This window comes from Parus major, chromosome 19 (genome assembly GCF_001522545.3).
Source record: "Parus major isolate Abel chromosome 19, Parus_major1.1, whole genome shotgun sequence".
Taxonomy (NCBI): Eukaryota; Metazoa; Chordata; class Aves; order Passeriformes; family Paridae; genus Parus; species Parus major.
This window is the reverse complement of record NC_031787.1, coordinates 7493179-7519901: the sequence shown is the minus strand read 5'-3', so window position 1 is coordinate 7519901 and position 26723 is coordinate 7493179. Positions and strand designations below refer to the sequence as shown.

Here is a 26723-nt window from a genome sequence, read left to right as displayed (position 1 = left end):
CACAATACACAACACACACACAACACACCACACAACACACACCACACACCACACAACACACAACACACACCACACAACACACAACACACAACACACACCACACACCACACACCACACACCACACAACACACACACAAAACACACAACACACACACAACACACAACACACACACAACACACATCTCACACACACAACACACAACACAACACAGTGCACTGGGCTGGGTTTGCAATACCTTAAGGCAGTTTCTTGCTCTGATGCAAGGCTTAAGACAGGCCTCTCCTCTTTTCCTCCTGCCTGGTGACAAGTGATCCACAAGTGATTCACCATGCTGTCACCTGGTGGATTTTACCTCTCATTTTTGCCCTCAGCCCAGGTGCTCCAGAGCAGCTTCACCCAGAAGGTTCCACGTGACCTCCTCCCACTCCTGCAAGGTCCCTGAAGGACACTGAGCTGCCCTGGGGCTGCTGTCCCCTCTCCATGCACACATCTGGCTGCCACTGTGACCCACACCATTGCCTGATCCCTTCTGTCCCAGCCTGTCCTCCAGACCACAGTGGTGCCGGTGACCCCTGGGGATGGTGTGAACAGAGCCACTGACCTGCTCTCAGTGGCACAGCAGTGCTGGCAGGGCCTGCTCAGATCCCATCCTGTGCCATGGCCCTGCTCAGATCCCATCCTGTGCCCATGGTCCTGCTCAGATCCCATCCTGTGCCCATGGCAGACCCTGCTCAGATCCCATCCTGTGCCCATTGTCCTGCTCAGATCCCATCCCGAGCCCATGGCCCTGCTCAGATCCCATCCTGTGCCCATGGCAGACCCTGCTCAGATCCCATCCTGTGCCATGGCCCTGCTCAGATCCCATCCTGTGCCATGGCCCTGCTCAGATCCCATCCCGTGCCCATGGCAGACCCTGCTCAGATCCCATCCTGTGCCCATGGCCCTGCTCACATCCCATCCTGTGCCCATGGCCCTGCTCAGATCCCATCCTGTGCCCACGGCCCTGCTCAGATCCCATCCTGTGCCATGGCCCTGCTCAGATCCCAGCCCACAGCATTTTGGTGGCTGCAGGAAGCAGAGCTGGGGCTGCTGTGGCACTGCAAACCAGGCTGCAGAGAAATCACCACACTCCGAGCCCTGGGCTTTGTTCTCCTTTTATTTTTTAAACCTTCATTCCCATTCCAGCTCCAGCAAGTTGTAGCTTTGGGGCTCTTTTCATTAAAATAAAAAAAAAAGTTATTGCAAAATAGATTGAGCTGCCTCTTTTTTTGCCTTTTTTTTTTTTTTTTTTGGTATGTATGTATGTAAATCTTGACGTTAAATCAGCTTTGGCTGGGAATTACCACTGGGGACTTTCTCAGTCTGACGCTCACCAGGGCAGTGATCTCTGGACTGTTCATTCTTACAAAGACTTTGCCAAGCTCATGGTAAAATCTCTTCCCTCAAAAAACGTGCAGTTGACTTAAAATGTTAGGTTTTTTAGATGCTACTTTAAAAAGTGGTTTGAAAATGAGCATATTCAAAAATAAAAATCCAGAGCATTTGGACAAAATTAGGGTAAGTTTTAACAATTAAACCAATTCCACGATTGTTAGCTTTTATTTCTAAAATACTTAAGCTTTTAAAAAATATCTACATACGTGAATATTTGTTCATAGTTTAATTATTTCTGGATAAAAAGTTTAACATTGCCGGGCTGCCATTTTGAATAGCTTTGTTTGAAATTACGAGGGGTGAGTACACTTGGTACGCCGGGATAAAATTATCAAATACCCCCCCCCAAAATATTTAAAAACAAATCGGAATATGGTTCTTCGTTTGATTTACCCGGTTCCAGCGGAGCTTGGTGCGAGACTGAGCAGCACGTTCGTTTACAACGTTTTAAAACATTCGTTAAAATATTTACTTAACAGTTTAAAACAAAGCCTTAGAGCCTACAAACGTGCCCAGGTCAGGGAAATACATGTGGATAATTGGGCTGAACGATTTAGAAGCAGAGAATCACTTGCATTTCAAACCGTGCATATTTCCAATACCCCCTTAGCGCACCTATTTTAGGCAGATGCTTAAGATTAAAGGGCTGCACGTCAGCCCGTATCTTACCCACGCTTCCTTGTCACCGTTTCTTTGCGATTAAATTTTGTGTTTTCCTTTTAGCCTAGAAGTGTTTGGTACCAGTCTCTTGGCAAAAGAGCCTGAGGAATGGAAGGGTAAAGAAATATGACCCAGCTGCTATGCACAATGAGGTTTGTAAGTCCTTGTATGGTATAAATAAGCATATTACACAGTTATTAGAAATTTGGCGCTGTCGCTGTTTAGAAGCAAGACTCTGATGCTGTGTAATTCTTCCCGAGTCCATGCATAACTCAGTATTAGCCTTCCACTCTTCCAGCCTTGTTACTGGCCAAATTCGGCAATTTTTTCTCAGTACTCATCCATTCAAACCCTTCTCAGCAGTGTAAACCGGTGAGTTTCCTCTCAAGTCAGTAAATCTATGCCAACCCACGCGGCCGAGGCTCGGTTCTGGCTTTCCCCGGCCTCGCACGGGGCTCTGAGCCGCCGCCGTCGGGGCCGCCCGGTTCCGTCGGGTGCGGGCTCGGGCTTCGCTTCTCCCTCGTCTCCGTCGTGGATGGCAGCTTTTCTTGGGGGGGAAAGAGCAGGTTTTCTTTGGGGGAAGAGGAGCCACGGAAAAGCGCGGAGGCTGGAAGAGCGCTGGAGCATCCCGCAGAACAGATCCCACTCGGGTTTTCCCCGGCCCGCGGACTGAGTGTAACTTTGGAAAAAAGCGACAGTAAACTTTTATTAATCGCCGGTGTTTAGGGCCAAGGCATGAGCGAGCTCGGTGACAGTGATGAGAGGTTTGGAGCGCTGGTTCCTGAAAGCGGGGCTTATCCTCCCACTGCTCCCTTGGCTCGGCGTTGATGAGCCGTGAATAGGAGCCACCCTGCCGTCGGGGATCCGGCCGTTTATCTGCCGGGTGATGACAGTCGGGCTGCTTTCGCCTCGCCGTCAATTGCCGAAGCCTTCGGGCAGCGCACGGAGCTGCCGCAGCCGGGGGTTCTGTCCGACGAGGACTTTTCACCCCTCGGTGTCGGCCTCGTCCCCTGCTCTGGGGATGAGGAAATCTGCGCCCTCCCGGAGGAACCGAGCCCAGAGCCCGCTGCGGGCAGGTGCTGTCCGGGCTCCCGGCACGGTGAGCCGAGCGCGGCTGGACCAAACCGGGGCTGCACGGCAGGGAATGGGCCCGACCCCACCGCTCCGGCATCCCCGAACGCATCGACGGGGAAGTCTGAGGCTGGAAGGAGGCCTGAGAGTCTTTGTATTTGCTTTAATTGAATCCTCCCCACCCGGGATTGCCCCTCTGCCCTTTTATTTTTGTTCAATGGGGGAAAAAACTGCATTTAACGTCGGGAAGCTCAGGCAGCGGCCGGCATCTCTGCTATCCTAGCCGCGATTGAGGGAGGAAGGGTTGAAGGGAGACTCACCCAGACCAAGCCGAGCCCCTGCAGTCACACCGAAATTCACCTTGCCGTGGAGCCCGGCCCCCGGCAGCCGCCCCGGTCCCGCAGGTGGGAGCCGGCGGCGGGACAGAGCGGTCCAAGCGAGGGGCGGACGCGGTGCCCGCGGCGTGCGGGGCTGGGGCTCGGGCCGGGCCCGCGGCTCAGAGGCGGCTGCGAGCGCGGAACCGGCGGGGAACCGAGCGGAGCGGGTCAGCGACAGGAGCGGCGCTCCCGGGAGCCCTCGGCTGAGCCTGACTCTGCTGCCCCTCGCCGGGACGGCTCCTCGGCCTTAGGCCCTTCTGAGTCCCCGCTCGCTCTGTGCGGGGACAGGACGATCGCGGGTCCCCTCTCGCCCCGGTCCCTCGGGGCCCGCCGCGGCCCGGTCTCACCTGCCCCATCCCGCTGCCTCCTGCGGCATCCGCTCGCCGCTCCCAAGCTCGCATCCCCCGGCCCGCTCTGCTTCGTGGTTTGTTTTTTTTCTTTCCTTTTTTCTTTTTTTTTTTCCTTTTTTTTTTTTTTTTTTTTTTTTGGTAGGAGTGGGGAAAAGGTTCATTACGAGGTTGACCCCACTTTACTTTTTATTCTGCTCCTGTTCCCAATTTCTGCACCACGTGACGGTGGGAGTGAGTTTGGGTTTAAATTCACTTTCAAGAAAACCCCGATAAGACCCCAGCCCCGCCGGCCCATGGCGGGGTCCCTGTGAGCCCGGCGCTGCGGGAGCCTCGGCGCCCGCCCGGGACCCCCGGCTCGGGTAAGGGCTCCTGATGGGCAGGGCTGGGGAGGGCAGGGTGCAGCGCAGAGCCTGCTGCTGTCGCGATATAGCGCGGGGCTCAGCAGTGCAGCTGTCGCGACAGGCCTATGGACATCTTTCCCGCGCTGGCCTGGGCGCGGTTCGGATGTGAGGGCCGGCTCTGCGCAGGGAGGGCAGCGCTGAGGGGATGTGTGTGTGGGGCGCTTGGCAATCGCGATAGCCGAGCTGAAGTGGCCCCTTTAAGTCGCGACAGCACCGGGGAACTCTTCCGCATGGGTTCTCCCCTGCTCTGGGGGTTTGGCATGGTGGTAGGAGCCCCGAGCTGGCGGTGCCCGTGCCGCAGGGTGAGGGAGCTCCGGTGGGCTGCTCTGAGGGGATTCTTCCATTGCCGCCCTCACCTCGGGGCAGCCCTGAGGGCCTGGCCTCGCCTTTGTTGTGGCCACACGGCCCCTGCCTGCCCTGTGGAATGGCTCGGTGCTCTCTGTCGCGACATGTAGAGGAGGGAGAGCCCTGTCCTCGTCCCCGGGCTCGCAGGGAGACCCGCAACCGAGGGCAGGCCGCAAGCCGGTGGACACGGACGCTTCGGTTGCAGTGCAGGGTCAGGGAGCCCCACGCGGGTCGTGGGCCCCTCCTGAGGCGGGGACCCTGCCCAGGCATGATCCCGGCTCTTCCCCATCACCTCTCCCGGGCTACCCCGGCTCCTGCAGCGGGGTCCCGCCGAGCCGGGTGCCCTTTCAAGTGCGGCCTATGCCCCCCGCTGCAGCCCCGGCCTTGCCCGGCTCCCCGGCGGGCAGTGGGGAGCCCCAGGACCGTCGGGGCTGTGAGGGGGCGGTGGTGCCGAGGATGTCCCCTCTCCCCCGGCTCCTCCCGGAGCAGCGAGCGGCTCCGCTCGCCGCCAGGCCCGGCGCAGCGCCGAGGCAGGCCGGGGAAGGCCGCAGCCGGGTCCGGTGCGCTGGGGCCGGGCGGCCGCTGCCCCCGCCGGTGCCCCCCGGTGCGGACCGTCGGGCGGGCCCGGGGCCGGGCCGGGCCGGGCGGGCCGGGCCGGGCGGAGCGGGCCAGAGTCGGTGTAAGGAGATGTGATTGACAGCGGCAACGTCAGCAACAGGAGGGGAAGGAAAAGGGAGGGGGGGAGACAAAGAGGGAGGGAGTCGAAAGGCCCCAAACTGGATCTTTATGGAACATTTTCCGCCGAGATCAAGGGAAAGTGAATCCGCGCAGCGGGGGATGCTCCGCACGCCGCTGCCATCGGGGGCCGCGGAGCCGCTCCCGGCCTGAGCGCCCCGCGGATGCCCTTCATGCCGCAGCCGCCCCCAGGCCAAGCCCGGAGCCCCCCGCTGCGCCTCCTGCCCCTCGGCCGGCCGTGTGAGTTCTCGGGGTGCGGGGGGAAGGACGGGAGGGAGCGGGGGGTCCAAAGGTGCGGGGTTCCCTGCAGCCCGCCGAGCCCCGGCCTGGGGCGGGACACCGCCGCTATCCTGCCCCGATGCTCCCTGTTGCTCCCCGCCAGCCAACCTGCTCCGTGCCGGGAGCACCGATCCCAGTCCGGGGCTGGAGCCTCGCCCTCGGGCTTCTCCGCGGACACCTCCCACCTGTGCCCTCCCGGTCACCCGGCTCCGCTCTGCGGTTGGACGCCGGGAAACATCCGCGCCTCGGCCGGGCTGGGGCCGCCCCGTCCCGATACTCCGAGCCAAGCGGAGGGACCGGTGGAGCTCTCGGGGCATTGAGCCCCGTACCGTGCTCGCCGCTCGGTGCTCCCTGCCCGGGGACTGGTCACTGGGTGTGCGTGTGTGTCCGCCGCACACAGCCGGGCTCGCTGTCCGGCTCCTCGGCGAGAGCTCTCCGGGAATTCTGGTGCGAATGGAGCTGGGAATTCCAGTCCCGCTCTCCCTGGAGCTCTGCTGGAGCTGCACTTTAGGGTCCCAGCCCCTCTCTCTCCCTGCACAGCCACTGTCCCAAAGAGCGGCTCGGCCTTGGCTGCTCGGGGCAGGGACCGGGGCTGCGGGCCGGGGACAGGAGCATTCCCTCCGGGGCCTCAGGTCCGCGGCCAGCGCCGCCTTCGGTCCCTGGGACCGGCACCCCGCAGCCTCCTCGGAGCTGCTCCCCCTCCTCGCCGCCGCTGCCCGTCCGTCTGTCTGTCCGTCCGTCAAGCGGGGCGGGCGGCCGCGTCCCTTCGCGCTGTAAAAGTCGGCGTTGATGCGCGGCAGCCCCGGCGGAGCTGTCAGGCCTTATCTTTATTGGCTTTTCCCAGTCTCCGTCCAAGTTTAAGAGGGGCCCTTTTATCTCGGAGCCCAGCACTCCCCCTGTTTACACCGCCCGGCTCCGCCGCAGTGCTTCGTCGCGGAGCCCCCGCAACCCCGACGGGACGGGGCAGAGAGACCGACCGGGCCGGGCTGCCCTTCCCGACGGGTACAGGAGGGGAGAAAGAATCGGGGCTGGGGGGCTGCGGCCACATCAGACATGAGCTGACCCGGCCTCACGCGTGGGCGGCTCTCCCGCGGGGGCTGGGGCACTGCGGCTTCCCCCGGGGCCGGCGGTGTCACATCCCAGTGTCGCCGAGTGCCGCCGCCCGAGGAACGAGCACGGCCCGGCCCGGGAGGGTCTGACCTCGCAGGTGGCCGTGCCCGGGGCTGGGCGAGGGGCAGGGGTTGGACGTGGCTCCCGGAGCCGCGAGCTAACGTTGCGCCTCTCTCCCCCAAGGAAATGCTCCAGGAGAAAAGCCTGTCTGAAACCGAGGAAGGGTTTCCAACAGCCCCCGCGCCCGGCCATGCGGACACCTCCGCCGGCTCCCCCGTCCTCGGCGTAGCCGGGGGGAGCAGCACGCCGCTCAGCAGCCCGCAGCTCCCCGACCCCGAGCAGGTACGCTCCGTCCGGCCCCGCATCCTGCCCTGCTGCGCCCTGACCCCGCCACCAGCCCGGCCCAGCGCATCTCCCCCGGCCACAACACGGGGAGGGATTGCGAGGAAAGCTCATTTTTCCTCATTTTTTTTTGCTTTTATTTTTTCATGTTATCATTTTATTTTTCCCGTCCGCAGCAGGCCGTCCCGGGCCCACCATCGGTGCACAGGTCGGTAAAGGGCGAATCCGAGCACCGAAAGCCGCGGCCGGCAGGGCCCGACTCCTCCCGGGGCTGCGGCCCGGCAGGGAATTCACTGGGGTTTTTCCATCCCTAAATCAAACGCGGTTTCTGTGCCTTCGCCCCGCGCACGGCCGCACCTCGCCGATGTCCCCAGCATCCCGCGGAATGCACAAAACTCGGCCCGGGACGCGGATCCGTTGTGCCCGCGGCTGCTTCTAGCCCCGGTTTTTAGGAGGCTTAGGGCGAGTCTACCCTAAGAGACTTTTTCCCCCCACTAGGAAAAAGGAAAAAAAAAAAAAAGAAAAAATTCCATTTAGCTGCAGTGTCCTGCTTGGTTGTGAAAGTCTGCAATTAAAACCGGCCTCCGTTTGTTTCTCTTATTTTTGGCAAAGAGCAGCGGAATTTTTGAGACTCCATCCTTCTCCCGCACAGGCTGGTGGCTTCAGCCGGAGCCTCGGCTGCAACGCGGGCCCTGAGTGTCCCCAACCCCCGCCCTTCCACGGCCCTTCCCAGCCCTTCTCGCAGGTTTTCTCCATCATTTCTTACTGTTCTTATTATCTTAATTTTTTTTACAGACAATAGAAAATATCAAAGTCTATCTCCATGAGAAGGAGCTATGGAAGAAATTTCATGAAGCTGGCACAGAAATGATAATAACCAAAGCAGGCAGGTTAGTGAAAATTCCCTGCAAACATGTATTGCTTCTGATCTCTATGAAATGTTCTGCTTGCTAACACTGGGTTTTGCAGAGCCGCCAGTTAGTGGTATTTAAAAGTATTATTGTGATTGCAAATTTCAGTAAGATCATTTTCTTAGTGTACACTGTACATGTGTTTGAGTGAGGCAGTTGGAATGTAGATGTAAGAAAATGTTGTGGAGTTGTTTGGAACATTTAGTCCCGATTCTCACTGGTAATGATTTTTAATTTTTTTTTTTAAATTAGGAAATCAGCATAATTGTGGTTTTATTTTTTCCCCCACGAAGCAAACCCTCTGCCCTTTTCTGTCCTGTGCACTAAGACCTGCACTGAGATACTCTGCACCAAAGTTTTAGCTGTACGAAGGTTCTTTTAATCTCAAAACTGAAAGAGAAACGGGTAAAAAAAACCAAAACTGTTTTCCCTTGGAAACAAATAATTCTTTTTATCAAATCACGGCCCCCTCACAGCCAGAGAGGGAGACCAGAGCCCCACAGAGGCTTCAGTTGCCCAGAGAACTCAGCCCTGCCTCTGCTCAGGGCTCCTGTCCTGCCCGGGCTGCTCTGGTGGAAGATGGCAGAATTAATGCCAGAAAATTAAGAATCAGAATTAAACCTCAAACCATCACCGGCTCGGGAATCAGATAATTCCCAAGAAAATTAGGGTGTCACTGTGGGCACCGAAGTATCTGCCCTTGGCTTCTGCGGCAGCGAGCTCGCCTCGCTGCTGCTGGGAAAGAAAAACTGAGCCATTAACATTTAATTCCAGCACAGCTGAGTGGTTCTGCCGTGCCCTGTGGTTGCTTGTTTTACACCGTGCTAGCGAGCTGTGCAGCCAGACACTCAAAGAACGGACAGAAAACAGAGAAAAAAACCCACAAATAATTCCCATGCAGTTTTTATTTCTCTGTAGTCTCTGACCCTTCGTTCAGAGCAACCGGGGCTGCTCATGAAGTGTGTGTGTGACTTTTCTCCCGTTTGCTGCTCACGCTGTGAGACCCAGAAGCCAACCCTCGGCGCTGGATTTTTGGGATTGATGAGCGCTTTTCCTCTGCTTTCCCTCCGAGTTCTGTCTGGGCAGTGCTGCTTTGTGCAGCAGCTGCTCGGTGTAGGGAAGCTGGACTCTAATAAGCAAGATATTCCCTTTATTCCCCCTGGAGATGGGGTGTAGGTCCCAGGAATCTTCCGTTTATTTGCTGTGTGTCTGTTTTATGAGTGAGTGATGGTGCAGGTAACTCTGTCCTTTTCACACCTTATTTTGGTGTATAAAATCTCAGGGCTCGTTCTGTGAAGGGAAGAGCTGGGTTCATTTGGATGGGTCTGCTCCCTAAGTCAGCTCAAATGAGGGGATCAAGACCTCAGATATTTCACCCTTAATTTATAGTATCTGAGTGTGTCTGTGCAGAGATGTGTAATATCTGTACCAAATTCGAGACCCTAAGCATCCCAAACGTGCATGTTATCTCTCTGGAAGTCTTAACGTGGCTTGTTTAAACAGCTCCATATGGACAGGGCTCAGTCCCACATTCCTTGACCGGTGGAGCTGGCAGTGCACCTTTCAGGAGGTGGGATGAGGGGTAGACCACAAGATGTACAAAAAATTGGGGTTTTTTAAGTTATCCGAGCCAAATTCTCCATTTGAGAAATTCAGTGCAGCGCCATCGAGCTAAAAGAATTAAAAAAAAAATAAAATTAAAACACTTTCGAATTTAAAAAAATAATGAGAGAAGTGGCTGAAATGCCGATGAACAACGAGGAACAAAAGAACTTTTTAAAAATATTTTTTTCCACTGGATTCGGCTGCAAATGGTGTCAAAATACAGGACGAGGTTTTTATCGGTGTTTTTAGCAGCGAGGCGCAGCCCCGGAGCCCCCGCGCCGCCGGTGCCGGGAGCCGGCTCGGTCCCCCCGCTCCGGGCTGGGTTCTGCCGCAGCACCCACAGCAAAAATACACAAAATAATGAACATGAGAACAATGGAATCGCTTAAATGCCGTGGTGCCTCGTGTCTCGGTTCTTAGCGATGCCACGCGTGGCCGTGCTGAGGGCAGGGCAGCCCACGAGCCTCAATCTGCTGCTAATCCCCATGCAAAGGACAAAATGCAAATTATTGCTTCATGCAGATTTAATTTTACCCAAGCTATTTAAATAGTCACAATAATAAACCTCCTCTTGACCCAATTAAAAAAAAAACAACAAACGATGGTTAATGGAGATTTGTGTGCACTTGCATTTAGCATTGGGGGGGTGTGGAAAGAGGGAAAGCGGCTAATTGCAGGCACTAATCAGGACTCTAATCCCCCTCCCAGCAGGCACAGAGATGCCCCTGAATGCCGTTAGTTGAAATCACTTAAATGTAGGTCTGTCTGACCTCAAGGGGCACAAACGAAAAGAAATGGAAGCCTGATTTTTAAATTTCAAACAACAACAACAACAACAAAAACAAGAGTGACTTTAATCACAAGTTCACTCAACGGAGAGGAAATGTAAAGCTCAGCGGAAGCGTTAATTCCATGGCAATGGTGTAAAATTGCTTTTTTGTATAAACAAAGCAAATATTGATAACTTAGTTGAGGGGGGAGAGGGGGAGTGATTTGTTTCGTTCTTTGTAGAGCTCCACAGAACGAGCCAACTATAAATTATCGAGAATTTAAGGCTGAGAATTACTTTAGGGGATTATTACTCCCTCTTAGGACTGATCTGTAGGAGATATTAGGAGAACACAGCAAGCTCAGCATTGAAATAGAAATCATGTTGTTGCCAAGAAAGTTTGATTTATAAAGTGGAAACATCTTTAAAATGCACTTGCTATCTTTTTAATGTCTGACTGCTTCATTGTGGGAGGGGGAAAAAAAGAGATTATTTTATATTAAAAGGATCATCAAAAGATAAAAAGTTGATGTTAGCAAAGTTCCCTGAACTTTGGAGAAAAGCGCTCGGATCCCTCAGAGCGCCCGTGGATGGGCGCCGGCTCCATCACTCAGAGCTTTCCTCTCCTTCCTCCTCTTTGAGGTTTGCTGTAATTACGGATTTCTCCTCCGGAGGATTATCTGGTGATGGTTTTAAAAGGCTGAATGTCTGCGGTGCAGAGACTGCCCCATCCCCGGCGCTGCCCGGAGCGCTGGGTACCCACGGCTGCCCGAACTGGAGGGGAACAAGAGGAAAAGCGCCCATGGGTGATCCCTTCAGGCAGTGCCCATCTCGAGGGGCGTTTTGCAGGACAGGTTTCTCGGGTGGCAGAGGGAATCCCGTTGTTTGAGCAGCCTCTCTTCGCCGAGCCCCGGCGGGGCGGCCGCTCCCGCTCCCCGCTCCAGCATCCCGCTCCCCATCCCTGCTCCCAGCGCTGCTTTCCAGGGATGGGGGAACGAATCCAGCGCCCACAGCGAGCTCGGAGTGCCTGGTTTTGGAAATAATTGTTCACAAATCCTCCCGTGTGTGTGTGTGTGTGTGTGTGTGTGTGTGTGTGTGTGTGTGTGTGTGTGTGTGTATGTGTGTTAAAACAAACAAAAACCCCTCCAAAACCAAACCAACCAACCAAAAAATCCCTCACCTCCAAAAAAACACTTAGCCAAAGAACACCCTAAAAACCTCCAGCACCGAAAAGTTCCAGTCGATGAGATCCTGTTAAATCAAATTAATCAAATCAATCTAGATGCTAATAAAGGGCACAGGGTGTGTGAGAGGATGCAGATGCAGCTGCACATCTGGATTCTTCCCCTCTGGCCGCCCTGCTGTGGGGACATCGTTCTGTCGTGGCAGGGTGCACACCTTTCCCCCGGGATTTTAGGAATTCCACACTTTTGTGAAATTGTTCGAGGGGTGGGGAAAGCAGAAAGCAAATGAGGGACATCATTATAAATCTGGCTTTCCGATTTCATCCTCTCGCTTTTGTGCGCTATTATTTAACTGAACAATTGCAGATTTATTTTTTTTTTTTTTTTGTAGCTCGTGGCAAACAATTCTTTGTGAAATCTCATCTTTCGGACTTTATTTCTGCTGGAAGTTAATCTTTGCTTCACAGCCTTCCTGGCTCAGGATTTCTTCTTTCTGTTAGATTATTTATTTAGCTGTTCCCTAGGTTTTTTCCAAGGTGCCAGTCTTTGCAATTTCTATCAAGGTATTGCCAAGGACAAACAATTTGATAAAGCTTTTGTTTCATCAGTAAAAAATGCCAGTTCACAGGATGTCTGGCCACATTTTTGTGAGCAGTTCCTGAAGAGAAAATAATGTGTCATTTCTCTGTGGTAGCAGAACCGTCCCTGAGACATAACAGGAGGTTTGAGATACTGATTTTGAGTTTTGGCTGGAGTGCAGGATGTACACAGGTACAAAGCCAGCTTTGGTCTCTATGGTAGCAGGTTTTAAGAAGCATATGTAGGAAAATGCTGCAGAGGAAAAAAAATAGAATCAATAAAACATCTTGCATGTGTGGAAAAGATGCAAATCCACTTTAGATGTTCAAGTTTCGTTTTAAAAGTGGCTTATTTCAGTTTTAAAAAAAATAAATCTGTTCCTAATCAACTTTAGTAAACCAAAATAAAACTAGTTTTTAGGACATCAAGGTCTGAAGAAGTATAAATGCTTTGGCTAAGCTGGTGCAGCTTTCCTGTGTGAATAATCCTTTAAAAGTTAAATTTTCCATGGCTCTGTAGGGCATATGGATGCCCAGTTCTCATTACAATTAAAGGGAAATATTTGTCCAGAATCTTTTGAGGCAGTTACAAGAATTTCTGTTGATGGTTTTTGATCCAAAAGCAAACCTTAATATCCGAGATCAACAAAGGAATGTGAGCCGTCAATTTAAAACATAGAAATAAAATAGATATTTGAGGAATGTTTCATCTGCTTGCTCCTAAATTTGGGGTCCTGGAATTATCCTGTTCAGACAAACTCCTGCTTTTATAGAAAAAGCAGGAGTGAACTCCAATGGCTCTTTGCTCTGCTACTAAAGTTGTCGACAGCTTTGGCAAGAGAGACAGAGCTTGTGCATGCCGAGGAGGGCAGGGATGGCAGTTTGGTTCCTAATACACTTCTCTCTTCAATCAGCCATCCTTGCTTTTTAAAAACATGGGATGCTCACAGTTAAAGTGTTCCCAAAGCTTTCCCTGCTTGTCCTTGTGCTGGTGCTGTGGCAGGGTGAGGGGAGGCTTTGCTCAAGCCCTGATCAGCTGGGGAAGGTCCCAACCACTGCTGGGGCTCTGTCTCAAAGGCTCCTGGACACCGGGGCTGTGGCTCCATCAGTGCCAAGGCTGCCTCAGCTCCTCCCTCAGCCCACTGCCCGGGGAGCTGGGCTGGAGAGGGAGCAAACCTGCCCTGAAATGCTGTTGGTGACCGTGCTCTCACCCAGGTTCTCTCTGAGGCACCTTTGTGCTGTGCTGCTGGTGCTGCTGGTGCTGCTGGTGCTGCTGGCACCACCTCTCCCATGCTCCTGCACATTGGGACCTTCTCTGCTCAACTTCAGCTGCAGCAAAATGAAAGGCCAGAGAAGCAGCTCATGGTCAGGAGCCTGCCTGTGCCTCAAGTCACCATGGGGCAAAGAAAGGAAATGTTTCTAGACCATGAAAGCAGCCATCCAGCTAACCAAGTTCTCAACTATGTGAGAAACAATGTTTTATTTAAAAATTAGATGTGCTAGCCAGAAGGAAAAAATACAACCTCGCCATTCCAAAATATAAAAATCCCTTAACTGTCTGACCTTCTCATCACTAGGTCATGGTCCTGCCACCAGATAAATCTCTCCTATCTGCCCATAGACTGAGAGTTCAATGTTGCTTGTGTTAGTGACAGTGAATTTGGGGCTGAAAAATGAACTACTGATGAGAACTCCTGTTGAACCTGTATTGTTTGTTATTCTGAGGCAAGGATCTGGCATGGGCTAATCCAGCACTTCAAAGTTAACTGCTCTTACTTTGTATACAGAGCGTCATAACGGAGTGGCGTGGGTGATAAGAGAAATAAGGGACTCAGGGTTAGGATACACTGGGAAAATGGGACCCTGTTGAAAAACTCTTTGATCTCTTTAAAGTATTTTCTGAAAGCAAGAATCTATCAAAAAGGAAATGCCATTTAAGAGGCTAAAAGAAACAGCTGACATCCCCAAATTTGTTTTAATCTGCCCTGGAGAATATTATTTTTAAAGATGCGTTAAGTCAGTGGAAGAAATACTTGTCAAAAGAAGGGAAAATAGGAAAAACCTAAGAAAGGTCATCAGAATGGAGACATAGTTCTTGAAACCTGTGCACACCATTCTTTTCCCTTCTAACAATAAAGACAAGGAGAAGCATCCTCAAGCAGCAGTGGCCAGTTCTTAAGAAGAATTTGGGGCCACATCAGTCGTTATCAGGGATGCAGGTGTGTCAGCTGCCTTGGTGTTCTAAAGGCATCACTGGAGGCATCTCAGCACACCCAGCAGGTTCTGAGGAGGTGGCTGCTCAGCCATGACATGGCTTCTTAGCCAAGATGTTGAGTGAGCAGTTGTTTTCTGATCCTTTCACAGCCTGATCTGCTGCAGGCAGCACCTTCCCAGGCAGCACAGCACAGGAGCTTCCAAAAATCCAGTCACTGCTTTACTTGACCATCCCAAAAGCAAGGATTGTAAAATCTCTGTTTGTCTTTGGAAGTCTTTGTCTTATTGTCTTAAAAAATAGAATTTCAGCTGCTGAGCTGCTGAAGTGCTTGGGGATGTTTTTCATCCCCTTGAAAGGACGGAAGGAAGCACTCAGTGGTATCTGAAGGACCATCCACACCTCAGGGATGTGCAGTGAACACCAAGCCACGTAAATCCATGGACTTCAGAGAGCACTGACAGCCTTTGGTGAGGACATGGCTTGAGTTGCTCACGTGGCCTGGTTCCATGCAGCTTTCTCTATGGAAATACTGTTTGGATTCCCTGCTTGTGCCGGTCAGAGCCATCCCTTCCCAGCTAATGCATCCACAGGGATGTCAGGGATGATGTTGGAATCTAAGTGCTGTCAGATTGAATTCAGGTGAGCAGGAGGGTAGTGAGGGTTTGTTGCTGATGTGCAGTGTGGCACAGCAGAGTCATTGCTCAGATGAGTATTTGAGTTCCTCAATCAGCTCTGAGTCTCTCCACTTTCCTGATTTGCTGTCCCCCACCCAAAAACTAAGATTTTGTTGGACATGGGAGCTTTGCAGCCACCCATTCTCCCATCAACCAGACCTGCTCATCTGGGGATTAAAACACATGAGAGATGCCCACAAAGTGACCAAGCCTGGAGAGCCTGAAAGGCTGGGAACTGCTGCCCCAAAGGAAAGCAAAGCTTTCCTCTTATCGCTCACTTCCAAATCCAACCAGCCAATTACACATCAATTAAACTTTGTTTGAACATAATAGAAGCTTTGGCTCCATGTCAGCAACTGCTCCACGGTTAAGGGGATTGGATAGTAGTAGTATAAATAAATAAACAAGAGATGCTTATTCTAACAGTTCATTTTAAAACAATTTGTGAATATCATGTAGAGATAAAATGTGCCTAGCATAAACTTAGCTAAGCAGTGACTGCTTCATTATCAGAACAAATAATTCACTAGCACATCATCTTTGAAGCTTGGGAGGCCTGTGGAATTGTTCTGCTTGTTTATTTTCCTGGCTTTTACTGTTTTTGCTACATTTCATCTGCAGGGAAGGGTTTAGCTGGGGCTGTGACAGTGGGGTGCCAAACCCTGGTGATGCCAACCCTGCTCCCACTGCCCATGGTCCCCAGAGCCAGCTCTGCCCTCCCCAGGGTATCACCCAGTGACTGTGGGATTTTAATGCCATAAGGGATGTCCTGCTCACACAGGAGGCACAGTAGCCTTTTCCTCATGATCACTTTATTTGAGGTTGCCTTTCTTTTGTGAACATAAAGACTGATTGAAGTTTTGCTCTGTGAGAGCTGCTGCCATGGCACAGCAGCACTTTGTCCCTGCCAATGCAGGGGTGGGACAGGAACGTGTCTGTCAGAGCCACTAAACCCAGCAGAGAGCTTTGAGGGGCACACGAGACCCTCAGGATAGGGCTGAGGAGCCTGGATGGTCCCTTCTGCTCTGGCTGGAGCTGGAGGGAGGGAGAAATGAATTTGACTGTGCCTAAAACTGGAGTCTTTTCAATTTTGGTGTTTTGCAGAAGAGGCTGGTGCTTGGCTGCTTGTGCTGAGTCCCTTGTGCATCACACAGGTGCTCCCAGGCTTGTGGCCAGTCCCTGGGTGGGCAGGGAAGCTGTGGGGCTGCTGGTGGGCCCTGCTGCCTCCACCTGAGCTGTGCTGCTGGGTTGGACACACACCTGGTGTGGCTTTCAAGAAGAGGAGTATAAATTGGAAGGAAATTTGTCTGGTGCTGGACATCCCCACCCCAGGGATGGTGTTGTCACTGACACATTCAGGGCATTCACTGCATGGACACTGTGTCCAAATAGGTTTTGGGTCTGAACAAAATATGCCGAGGCCAGGAATTGCTGCAACTAATCTCCTGAGTATTGGTGGCTCAAACCTCACCTGAGAGTTGGGTGTTGCTGTGCTGCCCTTGTGCCCATCACTGATCCTCACTGAGCTGCCCCATTTGCCCAGGCAGGGCTGCAGCTGCCCTTGGCACAGGAGGTGCCCTGAGGATCAGATGTCACCTGCTTGCACACATTCCCTAGGAAGCCCCAGATTCCCAGTTTTTGTGTCCCCAGTTTCTGCACAGCAATGCTCTCCCTCGGTTTGGAGCCGTGCAGGAAGGAGGGTGGATAAAACAGGGATCTGCCCAGCTCTTGCTTCAGACCTCCCACCAAAGTCAGGCTGAGCTTTCCCAGAGCTTGGCAAGACGTTGGCAAGTTTTATTGCAGCACTGGGTGATTCTTGTGCCTCTGCTGGTCCCCGAGCAATGGATGATGAAGCAACCTATTGTCCAGGAGCTGGCCGGAGCAGAGCATCCTCGGCGGAGCCGCCCATCCGCCCGGAGCTCCTGCCTGCACAGGGCTGCCAGAGGGGCTGCTTGTGTGCAAAGCTTCTGCTGAGCTGCAGCTCCTCGTGCCTGTGAGTAGCTCCATTGACCTGGAGTAAATTTGGGGAAGCAGGCAGGTTTTTGGCCCCTTCCCAGGGCTGACAGGGAGCTCTATAGAGCCACTGTAGGGACGGCCTCGCTCCCGGGCAGGGATGGTGCAGCTCCACCATGGTTTTCTGCTCCCTTCTTTCAAATGGGACAGTTAATAAGGGCCAGGATATGATATTAGGTGCTGTCTCTTGCTTTTTTTTTTCTTTTTAATTCAAGCTCTATGACTGCATTTCCTTGGCCCCAGCTCTTGGGTTTGTCATGCCTTCCCACCAGAAATGCACAACCCATGTTTGTATCATATTGCAAAGAGATATTTACTAAACGAGCCTCTGCCAAGGGGTTGAGAAATATGTTTTCATTAAGAAAATTAAACTGACAAGTCCCTGGACAGCACATTAGTTGCATATTTTTTCTTTAAGGCCAAAACGCAGCAGCTAATAATAATGATGAAATGTCTATGCACAGCCAAATTACTAAAATCTACCCTGTGTTTTCCTGGAAAAGAATGTGGAGAGTTGGCAAACTTGGTTGTAGCTGGGTCTGTGGACTGCTGAGTACAATGCTACCACTGCGAGATAGTGAGTGGTTTGCAAGTTAAGCAACACCTTCAATCAGATGTGAGTCCCCATTTGTTATCCTTAAAGAATTTCAGCTGTATATGTTATAGTAGTACTTTGGCTCTTTGTATTTATTTTAGAGGGCTATACTAAAGAACATTATAAACTCAGGCATGTCCATGCTATATGAACTCCATATGCTGAAGCTTAATTTTAAATGCCATTAAAAAAGCACTTAACATTTACAATATATCAGTTCAGCTACTTTAGCAGCTTGGATGTTCTACAGTAAATGAAATGATTGAAGGAAAAAGAGATTCATAAGCTCAATGTTATAAAAACCCCCAATGTAGGTATGACAAACTGTCAAATCGTGTCCATCTCATTTTGGGTTTTTAATAATTTTCTCCTTTTTTTAATTTTTTTTTGTTTCATTTTTAAATGCCATTTTAAGACCTAATTTAAAAAAAAAATAAAAAAAAATCTTGGCATTCAGATTGGATTCCTTATACAATTTTTTTCAATGTGTGAATTGGGCTGTGTATTCACAAATTGAAATGTCCTACTGTATTTACCCAGGTGCTTACCTGTAGGAGGACAAGGTTAAGAGGAGTGCAGAGTTTATGAATGAAAATCAAAGAGGGACATTGGTAAACCACCCCTTTTTATTCTGGGCTAATTACATGGTAAACATCTGGAATTTATGCAGGGCGGTTAAAAGAGTCAATTGAAATGATTTTGAACAGGGCCCATTTTGTTGCCTTCTCCCCAAGCAGCAACAAAATGGTGCTGCAGACTTGGACCAGCTCAGGAAAAGAGGGATAAAGTGGGGCACAAAGTGGCCTTAATGTTTGATGGAGAAAGGACATCAGGATTTGGGCCCATCTTAATTCACATAATTAGAATGAGTCCAGGATGTGGCAATTCTCATCCTCCATCCCCTTGTGCCGACGGGAGGGAGAACTTTGTGTCCTGGCTGGAGGGCTGTGGTGAGCCAGTTTGCTCTATTGACTTGGGTGTTTTTACTGGATGAGGAGGAGGTGGGGAAGATGGAGCCAAGAAAAAAGTTACTCTGAGGATGTGAAGTGCCTAATCCTGCAAATCCTGGCTGCTGACGCAGCCTCGAGGGATTGGGAAGCCCATGGCAATGTCAGTATCCATTAGGGCCCTCTCCTTTGGATTGCAAGGCTGGACTGTGATGGAATCTGCTGTTTTCACAGCCACATAGCTTTATAAAAAGGTGTTCTTTAATATCACAAAGACTCTTTAGGTCTGTAAGGCATGTAAATGTTCTCCAGTGATGCACTGGTTTATGGGATGCTCTGGTTTGGTGTCGGTTGCTGAAGCCAGCGGGACAGGCTGCCATGCTCTGCCATGCTCCAGCAATGTTTAATGGGTGTGCTGTGAATTTGGGAAATCCAGGAAGGCCAGAGGAGCCTGTCTGCACCACCACAGGGTTTAACCCTTTGTCTCCCCCAGGCTTTGCTGATCCTCAGTTCTCAGTTTGTTGGAGGGAACACAGGTAGTGGTGGGACCTGCTGGATATTTGGATTGTGTGAATGACAAAGCCTGTGCTCGGTTTTCACTGGTTTTCCACTGTGCTCTGGCCTACTGCCCCCTTCCCTATACCCTTATCAAAATTTGTGCCCACTTTTGCACTGGCACACGCTCTGGAGACTTTAATTCAGGTATGAACAAGAACCAATAATTTCCTTGCATAAATCCCTCTGATGGTAGATCTCCTTTTTGGGCTGCTGCTCCAGGTTTCCATCAGTTCCAGTGCTTCCATCCCTCACTAATGTGGTAACCTTCTGCTTTCCCCAAGGAGGATGTTTCCCAGTTACAAGGTCAAAGTGACTGGAATGAACCCCAAGACCAAGTACATTTTGTTGATCGACATCGTCCCAGCCGACGACCACCGGTACAAATTCTGTGACAACAAATGGTAAGACAACACTTCTGTTTGCCTGGTTTTCCATAAGAAAATTACAATTGGATCAACCATTTGTTGTGCAAACTTAGAAACCAACAGAAACACCTTCCCACAGGACATCTCAGAGCTCTCTTTGCTGGAGCAATGATGGACACAAGAGCCAGGGCTGGAACTTTAAACCAGACAAATATAAAACGAAATATTATTAACAGGCTGGGTGGTTAACTGCTGGAAAAAAGTGCTGCTGGGGGTGGTGACTCGTCCATCCCCAAAGTGTTCTAGACTGGGGAGTTTTTTTGCAGAAGATGCTTTAAGCAAGCACAGGTTATCTGTCCAGTGTAGGAGGGTAAAGCCACAGCCTGCCTTGTACCAGAGGCTGGACAGGATGATCTAATGGCCCATTTTGGCCCTCAAAACTAGGTCTCTATGTGACTCAAGAAAAGTTTTAAATTCCTTTCTTCTATAGTAATATTTTGTTTTTAGGAGTGCAGCTATAAAGCAAAATGTGGGGTGGTTTACTCAGAGCCCTGATTGTCTTCTGCCATTCTTCCTTTCCCTGTGCCTTTCCCAGCAAAGTTACTTACCCGAGAGGCAGCTGGGATTTTTGCTGTCTGACAAAGGAAACGTGTTGTTTTCTCTTTTGATTTTGCCCCTGCAAAATGCCCGGCAGCCTCCCTCACTGTCACTATTCGCTGTGGTTTCCCCAAACGCTTCCACTGGCTGTGTCTGGTGAAAAGCAATGGAAAATTTCACAGAGAACGGGCCCAGTGACATCCCAGAAAGCAGAAATTATTTACTTGCACATTAGGACTGCTCCAGTTTTAAATAAAAAATCCTTTTTCCGTGTGCTTTTGTCCCGGAATGCCGCTGGGTAAGAGGAGTGGACTGAGGGTCTCTGCACCACGGTGGCCACTTTGTGTGTTTCAGACATTAAACACAAGATGATGGATAGTTTTAACTCTGTCTAATTTAGTTTTTGCCAGCCCTAGAGCTGTTTCCCCTTTTCCTTTTATTGCTGCTGGAAAGTTTCTGTTGTTTTTGGTAATATTGCTTTTATTGAGGTTTTATAAGAGGAGAACAATGTGGAGTAATGAGGGCGTTGCCATTAAATGATGTCTCATGGCTGGGCCTTGTGTCCCAGAGCTGATGGTGGTGTGGGGCAAGGGGAGCTGCAGAAGGGTGCTGGGAGCAGCTCCAGGGTGGGAAGCAGCCTCTTCCCACTGGGACAGGCTGTGGGAGCCCTGCCTGGCTGTGAAGGGTGCAGCCACACCACTTCTACTGCCCACAGGTTCTTTCTCCTGTGCAGGGCCATCTCCCTTTGCAGAAGGGTCTTTGAAGACTTCCAAAAACCCAGACAAGCTTTCCTCCTTGAACAATGTCTCCACAATCCCCATGTGGAGACAGTGCCCCAAGGAAATTCCGTGTTGGAGCAGGGATGGGGTTACTCTGCCAGCCTGTGATGCTGAAACAAGGATCCCAAAAACTCCCATGAGCAGCGGGAGCCTCCCCGAGTTCCCATGTCCCAGTGCATCCCCCCAGCGCTGGCGGGAGGGTTCCTGGGATGAGTCCAAGGACAAAAAGCTCTTCCATGTCCAGGCTGTGCCAGGGTGATGCCATCTGTCCTCTCTGTTCCCAGGATGGTGGCTGGGAAGGCCGAGCCAGCCATGCCAGGCCGGCTGTACGTGCACCCCGACTCCCCGGCCACGGGAGCCCACTGGATGCGGCAGCTGGTGTCCTTCCAGAAGCTCAAACTCACCAACAACCACCTGGATCCCTTTGGACACGTAAGAGAGACATTCTGCAAGGGGTTTGGGTGGAGGTGGGCCTGTAATGCTGAGTTTGTGTCTGGGATGATGGGTGGGATGTCACAGTTAATAACAGTTAATTGAATAATAAGGAACAACATTATTTTGTGCTGAGTGGGGGATGTTTAATGCGAAGGGAGAGGGTCTGTGTGCTTTCCCTGCTCCTGGAAACACAACCATGACTGGCTCAGTTGTGTCCTGCTGGATGCCACCAAGTTTTTCTTTTGTGCCCAGGAACTTTCCAGGCAGCACTGCAGGATTTTCAGCCCTGCACGTGGTACATGCAGCTCACAGAAGCAGGTTGCATAAACTTCTGGTTTTCCAAGCTGGCTTTGGCAGCCCTAAAAAAGATGAAGTATTTTATTTGGAAAATCTTGATTCATGTGTATTGGGAAAGCAGAAGTGGGGAGCACACAGTTATCTCCCCCAGTGCATTTAATAACTCAGACCAGGGCCCTTGCAGCCTGCCAGGAGAGTGAGTGCTCAGATACTGCATATAAAAACACAGACCTGTCTGGTTTGCACAGTCTGAGCTGAAAAGTCACATAGAACTAAACCATCCTTGGTGGGAGGAAGGGAAGAGAGAGATTAAAATCCTTCTAGGTTTTGTGCCATCAGCTCCTCCTCGTACCACAGGTAAGAGAATCTAATTTGTGTCATCAAATGTGGGTTTTAACCTGAGGTGTTTTAAGCAGCAGCAGTTTGGAGGGCAAGGGGGGCTGTGAGAAGGGCGCAGAGTGGGAAAGGATGTATCTGTCTTGCTTAAAATGATTGTGCATGGAGCTTCTAAAGAGTAGCTTTTCACTTGGAATCAGGGTCCCAATGCCTCCCAAAGCTGTTCAGAAAGTGATTCTGGCACAGCTAAATCAACTGGAGCTTTAGGGAGTTCACTCAAGAGGCAGCAGGACCCCACCAGCTTAAAACACTGCTAAAAATCCAGATTTTGTAAATCCAGTGTTTGTCATTTTTTGTGGATTTTGAGCCTCCAAAAGCTGGGCCCTGGCAGGGACTCGTTGATAACCCAGCCCCGTGCTGGGCCCTGACCCCCTCCCCACCCTACTGACCCCACTGAGACATGTGTGAGCTTCAAAGGCTCCCCGGCACCGTTTAATGCTGCTGTTATTAATCACAGCCCATCCCTGCTCCCCCTGAAGGGGGGAAGCACCACGGAAATGAAATGAAATGAAACAACTGCGTCAGGGCTGGCTCAGGAAAAGTGACACAAAGCCACTCCTGGCACCGTTTCACTGCCACAGCCATCCTGACCCGCTGGCTTTGCACGTGGCATTTCTTCACGCCGTCTTTTTCTCTCGCTTCACTCTGCAGCTTAATATACGACTGTTTATGCTGTAAAATGTAAACCATAAAACATGCAGGATGTGCGATGTGGCTGTAAAACAAACAGGATGTGCCGTGTTGGTTTTGCAACTTTAAACGTTTGCTTTTCCTGACTTTGTCATTTTTTAACTGAGATTTTAGCGCTGCATTTTAACAGGGAAGATTTTAACCCCCTCCTCCTTTCCAATGAACAGCCTGCTTGTCTTCCCACAAGGTTTCCCTAGTGAGACAGTGGGGACTCTGGTTTGGGTGTTTGGGGTGATACCCACCATGCTGTGGCTCCAGATGAGCCCTGCTCAGTGCCCTCGGGCCATGTACCACAGCCCCTCTCACATTAATGGGAAAATGCCTGAAATAATCTATTTTAAAGTACCTGGTTTGCTGCTCAGTTCAGGCACTGACAACCTGCCTGCCTAAATGGGATTGAACCTGTCCTCAGGCAGCTCCTGCTTTGGCTTCCAAATTAATCATCTGCTCTAGACATGTTGTGCTCCAGGTTTTGTGGTGCACGTGGAGGAGAGCTGGGCTGCACCAGGAGAGGGGGAAGGCTCCCATCAGCTCAGGCTGAGAACAGCTCTGCTGTTGCAGGGCCTGTCCCACGAAGGCATTACGTTAGGAATAATAACAGCTTCTCATTTCTAGGAATTTGTTCCCAGTGACTGCAAAAACTTTCTTAAAGCTCCCTAAGAAAAACAAGTCAGAAAAGCCACAGGGTTTGTTTGCCTTCCCGTGCGCCAGTGGAGCCTGCCTGCGTTTCCTTTTGTCTTTGATTTCCTCCAAACCTCAAAACCACGTGGAGTGAGGATTTCTGCAGCCTTGGCTGGGGCATTTTTGGGGTTGTGGGCCAGAGATGTGCTGGGTCACCCACCCTGGCACCCTCAGCCACTGCAATGTCCCTGTCCCTACATGGGGTGCAGCTCCCGGGATCTCACCCGAAAGACAAGCAGAAATTTCACATTATTCCATCAATAAATGAATCCATTTATCCATCCATGCCCTGACTCTGTGCACTGCAATAGCTGCTTGATATCAGGGATGAGCAGCTCCATGGAGATTATAGGAAGTGAAGGCACATTTGAGGCTTAAAATAAGTAAGATAAATATCTTAATTAATAAACTGTGGAGTTGAAGCCTTTGCTGCAATCCACAGAATTAGACTGGAGATTATTTACCATGCTGGGGACATGGGAAAGCCTCACTCCCTGACACTCAGCCCTTTCTCTCCAGCCTCGCAAGCCTCACTCCTGCTGCTTGCCACGGGCTGTTATCTGTTGTGGTAAGTTGTTAGTTTCAGTCTGAGGCATGGGAGGCATTTGTCAATGCAGACACGAAAAACTGAGCAGGTTTTATATCAGAACAAATTCAGAGCTCTGTAATCTGCCTCAAGCCCCTGTGGCTGAGCAGGTTTTGTGGCAGGTAAGCCTGTGCCCAGCTCACACAGCACAGCCTGAAAACGTGGGCTGTATATTTTGCTCCGGGGGGATTTTTCATCCATGAAAGGCTTCTTTCACACCAGGCTTAACAACTGAGGAACGTTCATGTTGAAAATGGATTAAGAAATCAGCAGCCACTGTAATGTTTAGCTACATGAGGTCTATCTGATCCCAAAGAAAGCACTGTAAGCCACCTATGCTCAGAGTGAAATCTGAATTTATGTATTTTCAAAGCATTACGTGCAGAGATAATCAACCTGATAGAGCTTCTGATTTACATGGGGCTGGTGAGTGATTATGAGCATGAGGGATTCTGCCAGGGCTGGTGCTTTGCTCTCTGATGCCACAGGAGTAACAGGGCATTTGCAGAGATGAAAATAATCTTGTGCCAGCAAGGGTGGCACATCCCTTACCCATTCCCAGTGTATGCTGTCTGGGAAATACCTAGCAGTGTTTTCCAGGTGAAAAATAGGAATGACTCCATCACTCCAGGTTATTTTGTGCTAATCTCAGCTGCAGAGGATGCACAAAAATCCCTTCTCTGTTGGAAAGGGGAACATAAAACCTGTATTTCTTTAGAAAGCTGATTCTGGGCAATATGGGAAAATAGCAAGTGTGTGTCTGCACGGTGATAAACCCTGAGGAATGGAATTCCACTTTCTCCAGGGGTTTAAAGTACATAAACAGTGGGGTGGAAGGTGCCCATGAGATCATCCTGATGGAGCTGTGGGTCAGCTCCTGGCCCTGGCAGGTGAAAGATGCTCTGGGTGGTGTGAGACTGCTGAAGAGCCATGAGGAGGTGGCTCAGAGCTGCAGTGAGGCTCTAGGGAGGACATGGGGAGCCCTTTTTGGGCACTGGGGCTGTAGGAGGGACATGGGGAACCCTTTTGGGCACTGGGGCTGTAGGAGGGACATGGGGAACCCTTTTGGGCACTGGGGCTGTAGGAGGGACATGGGGAATGCCTTTTGGGCACTGGGGCTGTAGGAGGGACATGGGGAACTCTTTTGGGCACTGGGACTGTAGGAGGGACATGGGGAACTCTTTTGGGCACTGGGGCTGTAGGAGGGACATGGGGAACCCTTTTGGGCACTGGCCAGAGGACTGACCACAAGTGGTGGCTCCAGACACGTGCTGGCACCTCCAGAGCCCCAGATCCTTCTCCTGAGGACTGAGCAGTGGGATCTGCAGTATCCAGAGCAGAGCTGGATGGCAGCTGGGAGAAAACCTTCCAGCCTTAGCCCAGGCCTCTCTCCCCTGGTTCTAGGCAGGCTGTGAGCACTCAGAGTCACGTAAGGGCAGCGCTCACTGGCTGGAAAACAGGAGAGGAGAGAGGAGAGAGAGCATCCCAGGAGGGGTTTGTGCTGTTGTTGTGCTGCTGTTGTCAGTGACTGAAATGAAACCTCTCTGCCAGAGGACTCAGCTCCTGCAGCCAGGCCAGCTTGGAAAGGGCAGGAGCATCACATCAGTATTCTGGAGAGGTTCTGACTGGGACCATATTGATTGGAAATTAAAAATATGGGAATATAATGAATATTTAAATAGATTCTGGGATGTATGAAGATATTCCTGCGAGGAAACAAACAAATAAACAAAGAGGGCAAGTAATAAATGAAGATTAGAAGTGGAGGTTGTGACAAATAAAAGTAGATATTTAGTTTAATCTCCCCCAACACAGCATTGCTGAGCTTGGTTGTGTTGCAAACTCTGTACCTACCTCACTTTTGAGCTGCTGGTGATGCCTTTTAATTGCCATAATTACTTTATCTGCTTTTAAAATAAAGTTTTTATTTTAGTGTCTGGGATGTAACCAAGTGAGATTTGAAGCTACAGGATATTATAGATGGCCTGTCACTCATGACAGCGTTTGAAGTGATATTCCTGTTTTTCTTGACTCAAATCTGCTGTTTACTGGCTTTACTCATTAATGCTGATGAGTTTGTTATTTCTCTTCAGATTTAATATTTGCACACTTGGTTTTATTTGATTATCACTGAAAGCCTTAATTTTTCCCCTAGTCCTGGGGTTTCCTTTTCATTTTTCTATTAATTAAATCAGCCTTTTTTCTGCCTGTGCCCGTCAGACGCACTCAGGCACTTTTAATTAGCTCCACGTCCTACTAATCTTGCAAAACCCTAATTTTGATTCATAATTTTTTTTTATTTGTTTGCTTTATGACTTGTGGCCAAGCAGTTTCCTCTCGGGTGCTGGTGGGAGGTTTATGTGCTGCCTTGGAAGCAGCTTCCCCACCCCAGGCACTGGGATCACCAGAGGGAGGGAGAGAGGGAGGGATGGAGCCACAGCAGCTCCTGGGGGAAATCCTGCCTGGGGGAGAGGACACAGCCTCACCCCTCCTGTCCTGCTCAGAGCAATTGTCAGCTAAAAATTCCCTGTATTTATGTATATAACATTTTAGATATAGATATAGATATATAGATATATGGATGGTTTTTAAAAAGAATAGATATGATTTCTTATATGTATAAGGAATATATGTAATATGTATCTTTCTTATATTTATATTTATATTTATATTTATATTTATATTTATATTTATATTTATATTTATATTTATATTTATATTTATATTTATATTTATATTTATA

The 26723-nt window shown here is 50.6% G+C and overlaps 1 protein-coding gene and 1 long non-coding RNA gene across 3 annotated transcripts in view; one reads left to right on the top strand and one right to left on the bottom strand.

The window, feature by feature from the left end:
• Positions 1-1274: 1274 nt before the first annotated feature.
• LOC109022920 lies at positions 1275-3973 on the bottom strand. The gene is made up of 2 exons (XR_002002371.1): positions 3487-3973; positions 1275-2774 (listed from the first exon to the last, which is right to left on the bottom strand). It is a non-coding gene; the product is annotated as an uncharacterized LOC109022920 (long non-coding RNA).
• A 113-nt stretch (positions 3974-4086) lies between these two features.
• TBX4 (T-box transcription factor 4) overlaps positions 4087-26723 on the top strand; it is a 35641-nt gene continuing 13004 nt past the window's right edge. The window contains exons 1-5 of one of the 2 annotated variants that reach the window (XM_015646656.2): positions 4087-4252; positions 6947-7105; positions 7901-7995; positions 19436-19555; positions 21180-21327. In XM_015646656.2, the coding sequence (XP_015502142.1) occupies positions 6950-7105; positions 7901-7995; positions 19436-19555; positions 21180-21327 (519 nt within the window). In that variant the 5' untranslated portion in view covers positions 4087-4252; positions 6947-6949. Of the gene's footprint in view, positions 4253-5407; positions 5615-6946; positions 7106-7900; positions 7996-19435; positions 19556-21179; positions 21328-26723 lie in introns of those variants that run through there. The other variant, XM_015646655.2, reaches the window with a different exon arrangement.